At 42.2% G+C, this 9,173-nt stretch overlaps 1 protein-coding gene across 1 annotated transcript; it reads right to left on the bottom strand.

The window, feature by feature from the left end:
• Positions 1-3,058: 3,058 nt before the first annotated feature.
• On the bottom strand, positions 3,059-8,972 carry LOC139158149 (vomeronasal type-2 receptor 26-like). The gene is made up of 4 exons (XM_070735568.1): positions 8,949-8,972; positions 5,580-5,777; positions 4,549-4,678; positions 3,059-3,963 (listed from the first exon to the last, which is right to left on the bottom strand). The coding sequence occupies exons 1-4, from the start codon at positions 8,970-8,972 to the stop codon at positions 3,059-3,061; spliced, it is 1,257 nt and encodes a 418-aa protein (XP_070591669.1).
• Between the last annotated feature and the right edge of the window lie 201 nt (positions 8,973-9,173).

Genomic DNA, 9,173 nt, shown 5'->3' with positions numbered 1-9,173 from the left:
AGGTCCTCTCAGCCAGACAATGTCATCTGGTGGGGCCTAGGAGAAGAGCCTTCTCTGTGGTGACCCCGGCCCTATGGAACAAACTCCCCCCAGAGGTCTGTACTGCCCCCGCTTTCCCTGCCTTCCATAAAGTTTTAAAGATCCACCTCTGCCGGCAGTCTTGAGTCCATTTCAGCTCAATCCTACTGCTTCAGTGACCCCATCTAGCCACCTCATTCTGTGTCGCCCTCTTATTCCTCTCTTCTTCTTCCAATACACATCTTTTAGTGTTGTGTAGCAATGTCTAATGTTTTTTTGCCTCTAGTGGGACAATCTAAGGGGGGCGTTTGCCCAGGTTCGCCTGGTGCACGAGTTGTGGCCCTATCTGGACCAGAAGTCACTGCTCACAGTCACTCATGCCCTCAACACCTCGAGGCTCGACTATTGTAACGCTCTCTACATGGGGCTACCTTTGAAGAGTGTTCGGAAACTTTAGATCATGCAGAATGCAGCTGCAAGAGCAATCATGGGCTTCTCTAGGTATGCCCATGTTACTCCAACACTCCGCAGTCTGCATTGGTTGCCGATCAGTTTCCGGTCACAATTCAGTGTTGGTTATGACTTATAAAGCCCTTCATGGCATCGGACCAGATTATCTCTGGGACCGCCTTCTGCCGCACGAATCCCAGCGACCAATTAGGTCCCACAGAGTTGGTCTTCTCTGGGTCCCGTCGACGAAACAATGTCATCTGGCAGGGCCCAGGGAAACAGCCTTCTCTGTGTTGGGCCTGACCCTCTGGAACCAATTCCCTTTCTGAGATTAGAACTGCCCTGACCCTCCTTGCCTTTCGCAAACTCCTAAAAACCCACCTTTGCAATCACGCATGGGGAAATTGATTCCCCCGGGCCATTTCATTTTATGTATGGTTTGTTTGGGATGCATGACTGTGTTTTTATAATAAGGGTTTTAAACTGTCCTTTTTAACCATTAGATTTGTACTATGTATTGTTGTTGTAAGCAGCTCCGAGTCTCCGGAGAGGGGTGGCATCCAAATCTAATAAATAATAGTAATAATAATTGACATGCTGAAAGTATTTTGATAGCTCTTTCTTTAAGTTTGCCTTGTTTGAATCTCCCAAAATAACGGCCAGTGAATTGGGCTATTTGGCTTCAGCTTCCATAATTTGGTCAGCTAGAGTTTGTAATTGCCTCTTACACACACACACACACACACACACACACACGTATACAGCTGATGAGAGCTAAATAGCTTGAAATAGCTATACTAGCCTCTCTTTATTTTCATTATCGGCAAAAATATATTACACACACACACACACACACACACACACACAAGCCTGGTATATGCATGCTATTGTCATCAATCTCCTCATTTAGCCAGGATTCAATGAAGCACAGGGCAGATGCTTTGTCAAAATCAGAAATGCTCCTGTTTAAAGGGAGTATTTCATCCATCTTATTAGCAAGTGAACATAAATTATTCTTTATTCCTTAGTCTATTTAAAATTCCAGTCCTTTTACCTCTTCATCTTTGCTATCTGCATTTGCTTTTAGTGATCTATAGTTCCATAGAATTAGCTTCCTACTGTGTTAGAATCACCCCCATATTTGTAAAGACAGGTAGGGGTGATGTTACAGAGGGCTACTCCTTAAAGAAACATTCCTTACTTCTTAGCAAATGATCTTAATTTAATTAAATTTATTTGACTTATATGCCGCTCAATTCCATGGGACTCGAGGTGGCTTAAAACAATATAATAAAACAATAATACATTAGAAGTCAAATAAGAACAATAAAAAGAGTAAAAATCCCATTTTAATCCCATTTTACTGCCTTGAACTTTTGTATGGGGTTTAGTTTTAGATAATGTTTTAGTTTTAGATAATGTTTGACTTCTTTTTTATCCCTTTGTATCTATTTATTTTTGTAAGTGTCACGCTGACTATTGCCAGCCTCAGAGACATTTAGTAATTGAAGAGTTAACTTGTGTGCCTTTATAAAGATCCTCCTATTTTTGATGTCATATCCTGCCACTTCATTTCCTTCTTTATGCCTGTCTCCATATTTCCTTTGCTCTCTCTGTTTTATCTTCCATGATGTGAAGACGTATATTTTGATTTGTCCATTGAGGCATGTTTATTTTTACTTTTGAAATAAAATAACTCTTATTTTGAACAAATGATTGGGGCTCTTGTCCATTACCTCTGCGGGGTTAATGTCTTAACAGACTTTAATCACTTACAAACCATGACAGTAAGCCACCCTGAGTCCTTTGGGATTGGGTGGTATAGAAGTCGAATTAATAATAATAATAATAATAATAATAATAATAATAATAATAATAATAATAATAATAATAATTATTTAACTCATCAGTAAAAAAAACCAGAACTGCATTATAAACTTTTATAAATATACATTTCAAGCAAATCGTAATTTGGCCATGACTGGGTGTTACTCTCATGGCCCCCAGGCCTGCTGCCAAAGCCAGATCTTCCAAGCCTTTCGGAAGGCCAATAGGATGGGAGCAGTATAGATATTGGGAGATAGTTGGTTTCAAAGAGCCAGGGCCGCCACAGAGAAGGCCCTCCCCTGAGGTCCTGCCAACCTGCACTATTTAGTCTACAGGACACGGAGAAGGCCAACCCTGTGGGATCTGATTGGTTTATGGGAGGTGTGTGGCAGGAGATGGTCCCGTAGGTAGACTTGTGAGTATGAAATCCATAAAGAATCTCAAAGAATAATAGAAAATAAAGAAACCATTTGAAAGCATTTATTATTATTATTTATTAGATTTGTATGCTGCCCATCTCCGGAGACTCGGAAGGGCTTTCACCGAGGCAGCCTTCATCGGCGCCATCTTAATGGAAGGCAAAGCCAATTGCTGATTGATTTTATTGTATTGGGTTTTTAGTTGTAATTTTAATTGATTAGATTTGTTGCTATATTGTTTAGAGCATTTGATAAGGTGTCATTTAATGGACATGTTCCTCTTTCTCCCTCAGTACTAAATGTGCCTCAAAGGAAAACTAAAATGTTTCCCAGGTTTGCATCAGTTAGAGATGTTTGTTTCTTATCATATTTTCCCTACAGTTAAGATGGGGCCTTAATAGGATGATATAACATTTTGGGGAAAAGATGCAAGCCAAGAGACCAGCCCCTGAGGCCAAGATGGAGAAGATCTCCACGGCCACCATGGACTTCCCTTTGGTGCTCTGGTAGGTGGGAAGGAATGAGATCCAAACACTGCAAAAGACCAGCATGCTAAAAGTAATGAACTTGGCTTCATTAAAGTTGTCAGGCAATTTCCTAGCCAAAAAAGCTATCATGAAACTGACGAGGGCCAGAACAGTCAGATAGGCAAGGACAGCATAAAACATTAAAGCCGAACCTTCATTACATTCCAAGATGGCGTCTCCTACCAAAGAGTGGAAGTCCATGTGGGGAAATGGGGGAGAGGTTATTAGCCAGATGGAACAAAGAACAGCTTGGACTAGAGGACAGGCTATGATAATGGAATTAGTCAGTGGTTTTCCTAAGAGTTTCCTTGCCCTGTTCCCTGGCTTGGTGGCCATAAAGGCCAGAACCACCATGACAGTTTTTGCCAAGATAGAAGAAACTGCAAGGGCAAAGAGAATGGCAAAGGCAGTTTGTTGGAAAAGACAGTTGAGCTTCCTGGGTTGACCAATGAAGAGGAAGGAGCAGAGGAAGCACAGCAGGAGGGAGACCAGGAGGATGTAGGTAAGATCTCGGTTGTTGGCCTTGACAATTGGTGTATCATGATGCTTAAGGAAAATGACCAGGACTGCAGATGTGATCCCAGAGAGAGATAGCGCTAGAGATGCTAAAGAGGATCCCAGGGGGTCTTGATAGGAAAGGAAGTGGAGTCTTTTGGCAATGCAGTGGTCCTTCTCCTTGTTGGGATATTGATCTTCTGGGCAGGGGTCACAGTGAGTTGCATCTGAAATCAAGAGTCAGTGTGCATTTTATGGTGAATCAACAAGGGCAAATCATCCATCCATATTGTCAACTCTAGGAATAGATTAGCCAGAATAATAGATCTGTTCTCTGGCTCAACTTCTCTGCTTTGGACTTCAAATCCACTCATTCTAACTTTTTTGTAGGGAAGGGTTAGCAGACATAGATAGATGGATCTGTTCTGTTTCTGACAGGTCCATGAATTTCCTGGGAGAGTGAACTTTCTGATAGAAGACTCAGATCCTTAATAAAAATTAAAGTTTGAATCTCACATCCCATTCTTTCCCAAAAAGATTGTGAGCTGGTTTTCTTGATGGGCTATAAAAGTAGGAGTAGAAAGCCTAGTATATAACCTAAGAATTATTCCCTCCAACTAATATATATTAAATTGTGGAGGAACAAGAAAATGGCTTGTGGTGTAGTACAATTTAAATTCATGAACTGAGAGTGTCAGCTGAAAATATGAATATATTGAAGCAGGTAAAGCAGCCTACCAAAACTGAATCCAAAATTAATATTTTTCCACTGAATGACTTCCTGGAAGATCAACATTGGAGCTCTGACCTACCTGTCTGATGAGAAATGGTCCCTTCTGGACAAGGGTCACATTGGTAGCAGCAGACCTGTTCGCCCTCTGGAACTTTTCTCCTCTCTCCTGCCTGGCACCTCTTCAGGCCACACCTGGCAAAGGGCACCTTCTAACAGATGAAAGAGAAATATTTGAGATAGCCTAAGTAATGTATACTATGTTCTGTATGTATGACATGTTTTTGCTGAATATTTAAAATTAAGGGAGACTAGGATAGCACTATTTTGGCCTTGTTCTGGCCTCATCAGCTAGCGGCAAAAAAACATGTGATACATACAGAACATAGTTTGTTGGCTATGAATAAATTAACTGCCTTGAAATGGCCCTGGGTTGGGCCTAGAGGCAAAAAGGAGCTGTGACGTTCCTTCAATATACCAGGGTAATCCAAGATAAAGAACATATAGTCCCTCCCTGGTCCAAAGCTGAAGGGATCAGATCTGGTGGCCTAGAGGTTAATTCTCTGCCTTACAAGGCAGAAGCTGCCAGATCAAATCCCAGTAAGGAGCTGTGACGTTCCTTCAATATACCAGGGTGATCTGATATAAACACACACACACACACACACACACACACACACACACACACAGAGACACAAATAATAAATTTCTGTTTCCAGGTTTAGAATGTCTTCATAAGAAATGGTTTACTAGGGCCAACCAGAAACCAGAATAAGATTCAGGCCAATGGCAATCCCAACCCACCAGTGAACAATGAAGATTGGAACTGGGACTCCAAATGCAAAGGGAGGTTTGTGACATTAAAAAAAGCCACAGCTTTTCTAAAATCAAGATTTGTGAGGATCCAACTGAATGGGAACTGCAGGCGGTCTCCCCCACCCCGCCCCGATCTTGGACTTCAAATCTCAAATATGTTAAATTCGAATGCAGTTTTTTTCATCAAATTCCTGAAATATTTTCTCATTCAATAGAGTCGTTTTCCAGATAGATGTTCCGCCCCTCTAAGGAACAATAAAGACTTTCCTGAATGGATAAGATTTCCTTTCAACTCACCTTTGTGGCCCAGATGATTGCATGGGAGTTCATGGTGAAATGCTGGTCCGGGGAAGCCCTGGGATCTATTTGCCCAACCTTCACAGGGACCAAAGATTGATTGGGGAGAAAGAGCCAGTTCAGAAGATCATAACGAGCAGACAGCAATGCTTTTTCTGAGAAGGAGACTTCCTCTCCAGCACTGGTGTTGAACTGCACCTGCCTCAGATAGGGAAGAATCTGAAAGAGACCTACAGAAATCAGTCATTGCCAATAAATTAAATAAATTAAATAAATTAAATAAATTAAATAAATTAAATAAATTAAATAAATTAAATAAATTAAATAAATTAAATAAATTAAATAAATTAAATAAATTAAATAAATTAAATAAATTAAATAAATTAAATAAATTAAATAAATTAAATAAATTAAATAAATTAAATAAATTAAATAAATTAAATAAATTAAATAAATTAAATAAATAAATTAAACAAACAAATATATAAGAAAAAAATTCCCTTCTTTTTTATTAAAAGAAATTAATAATAAAATAAAACCAAAATCTCTTAGTATTATTACTATCTTATCCTCTTTTTCCATCCCTGTCTCCTCCCCCCTTGTGTGTGTGTGTGTATGTGAACTCTTGAACCATTTCCAATAACAGGTGAGGGCTATTGGAAATGGTTCAAGAGTTCACACACACACACACACACACACACATGAGGCTGGGGTTTTTTTTGTTATTATTTGGGTGCTTTTTACCATATGCTTTAAATCAAGAGTCATTTCTCTCATTCTCTCTCCCCCTCTTGCTCTCTCTCTCTTTTTCTCACTTTCTCTCTCCCTCTCTTTCTATCTCTCTCTGTCCATTGTGCTCTCTCTCTCTCTTTCTCTCTTGTTTTCTTTCTCTCTCTCTCTATTGCTTTCTTTCTCTCACACTCTTTCTCTCTTTCTTTCTCTCTCTTGTTCTCTCTCTTGCTATCTCTCTCTCTCTCCCCTCTTTCTCTCTTTCTCTCTGTCTCACTTACTTTCTCTCTCCCTCTCTCTTTCTATCTTGCTCGGTCTGTTGCTCTCTCTCTCTCTCTCAGCAAGAGGGCTGTGAGAGTGCTTTCTCCGAGTGCTTCAGGAACGCCTGCCCTGCCTCTACTGCAGCCCCCTTGCTGAAAGCTCGGGACGAAAGTGCTCCCACCGAAGGGGCTGCGAGAGGGGCGTGGAGGGCAGATGAGGAGGAGGAGAAGCTGCAGGAGAAGTCGCGCCCCAAAGCGGGAGGCAGAGAAAGCCGGAGAGGAGGCGGATCGGGTGGGGGGGGCAGCGGTGAGAGGCCAGGGACGCGAGGGGGCCAGAGGCACCATGGGGAGGCAGGGGCGGCCCTGGCTCCCTTTCTTTTGACCCATGGGCTGGCAGGGGGATGGGGAGTGCGCGCGGCGCCTCCGCAATTTCCTTCACTCCCCACCCCCAACTCCAATGCCCGGCTCCTTGTGCGCACAGCTTACAGGGAACAATGGCTGCTAGGATTGTCTTTGCACAAAGATGGAAAGAAACTGACTCTGAAAGAAGAAGAAATACTTAAGAAAGTTTTAGAATGTGCTGAGCTCGATATGATGATGTGGCAGTTAAACAATCAAGAAGATTCAGAATTTTATAACATTTGGCAGATGGCATATAATTGGTGGGATAAAATATAAAATATATAAGCTTGTTGAAATATTAGTAAAAAAAATTGAACTTAATAGAAAAAGTAAACTAGATTGTGTTTTTTTATAATACAATGTAATATTCCTCCCCCCCCCTATTTGGATTTGATTTAACTCATAAATTAAAATCTTTTTTATATACTTTAATATACTATTAGATGTGTTCCTATGCAATGAGTTGTAACAGATATTCTTATATATTCTCTGGATGGTTCTAAACAATAATAAGTTCTTTCTTTTTTCTGTACAATGAAGACCTCTATCCTGAGCGGAGCGACTGTAGCTCCATTTAATGTTATATGTTATGTGTATCATGTTTGTCTTTGAAAAATTAATAAAAATATTTATAAAAAAAAATAATAAACATGCCTGGGATAAACATAGATCCATCGTAAGATAAAATACAGGAAATAGTATAAGGGCAGACTAGATGGACCAGGAGGTCTTTTTCTGCCCTCAATCTTTCTATGTTTCTATGTTTCTATGTTTCTGTTTCCGGCAAGAAGGAGGGAGGGAACTGCTGCTCTGACAGACCACGATGAAAAACATCAAAAAACATAAAAATAAAGAAAATTTGCTTGGCTCATTGGTCCTGAGGGTGAGTAATATAACTGGCCCAGAACCCCAGCGCTGATCCGATCCCCGGGGACCCCCACATGCCACGAGGATTCCTCCCCAGCCCAGCCCAGCCCAGCTACCTACCCAGCTTCCAGGAGCCCTGACACCCAGCTGATTCTATCAGAGACCCGACAGCAAAATAAATAAATAAATAAAAAATACCAAGCTACCGGGAGCCCCGACGCGCAGCTGACTGCCTGGAGTGTAACCGGCCCAGAGCCCCAGCACCAGGCAGATCCCCCTGGGATACCAAGAGGATTCCCCTGAGCCCAGCCGGGGAAACCCCCCCCCCCATGCCACGAGGATTCCCCCCAAGCCCAGCCGAACCCAGCTACCAGGAGTCCCGACGCCCAGCTTATTCCCCTGGAGCAAAATAAATAAAAATAAAAATAAAAAATACCAAGCTACCAGGAGCCCGATGCCCAGCTGACTGCCTGCTGTGTAACCGGCCCCTGGCACGAAACAGACCCAGAGCCCCAGCACCAGGACTCTCCCCAGCAAAGCCAGGAGGACTCTCCCCAGCCTCCGGAAGCCTCAGCCAAAGCCCCGACGTCCAGCTGACTCAGCGAAGTCAGGAGGACTTCCCCCAGCTTCCAGAGGCCCCAACGGAAGCCCCGACACCCAGCTAATCCTCACGGGAACGCCTGAAGCCAGGAGGACTCCCCCGAGCCTCCGGAGCCCTCAGCAACCCCCACAAAGCACCTAAGCCCAGCAGACTGCTCCTGGTGACCTCCCCCAACGTCCGCCATTGCCACGTGGATTACCTTAATTCTCTGTTCTTCATAACCTCTGTCCTTCTTAACCCTAAAATCGCCCAGCTAGCAGTGATGTTCCAACCCCCCCTAGTGGCTGTAAATAACTTAGCAGTCACTTCTCATTCAAGCTACAGATCCCTACAGGTTGCTTCTACACCCCTAGTGGCTGCAAAGAAACCAGCAGCTATGCTGTCCAAGAAAAAAACCCAGGCAATTCAAGTAAATTACTCTGTTAACATCTGCTTTATATGCAACAACACTATGAAAACACAAGAAGGATTTATAAAATGTCATTCCTGCAAAAAATTAGCTCAACATACCTGCCTTAACATAAATAAGCTCATCGCCACTTTTCTTCAAGATAATCCTTCTTTCTACTATTTCTGCCCATCCTGTACTCCCAAATCAGACTCCCTTGGCAATCTATCCGATGTAATGCAATCAACAGTCTCTAAAACTCAACAAATATACACAGAAAGCATGGAACCATGGCTTGCCTCCATAGAAAAAAACATTCAAGACCTGATACAAGCTAAAATACCAAA

This window comes from Erythrolamprus reginae, chromosome 1, assembly GCF_031021105.1.
Source record: "Erythrolamprus reginae isolate rEryReg1 chromosome 1, rEryReg1.hap1, whole genome shotgun sequence".
NCBI lineage: Eukaryota > Metazoa > Chordata > Lepidosauria > Squamata > Dipsadidae > Erythrolamprus > Erythrolamprus reginae.
Note: the sequence above shows the minus strand (reverse complement) of the source record. Positions and strands in the feature narration are given on the sequence as shown.

Coding starts and splice junctions, on each gene's coding strand:
- LOC139158149 (XM_070735568.1), bottom strand. CDS start 8,972: ATGAGCTTATTTATGTTAAGGCAG. Junction 4,679..5,579: donor CAATCATCTGGGCCACAAAG/GTGAGTTGAAAG, acceptor TTCATCTGTTAG/AAGGTGCCCTTTGCCAGGTG. Junction 3,964..4,548: donor GACCATTTCTCATCAGACAG/GTAGGTCAGAGC, acceptor TCTTGATTTCAG/ATGCAACTCACTGTGACCCC.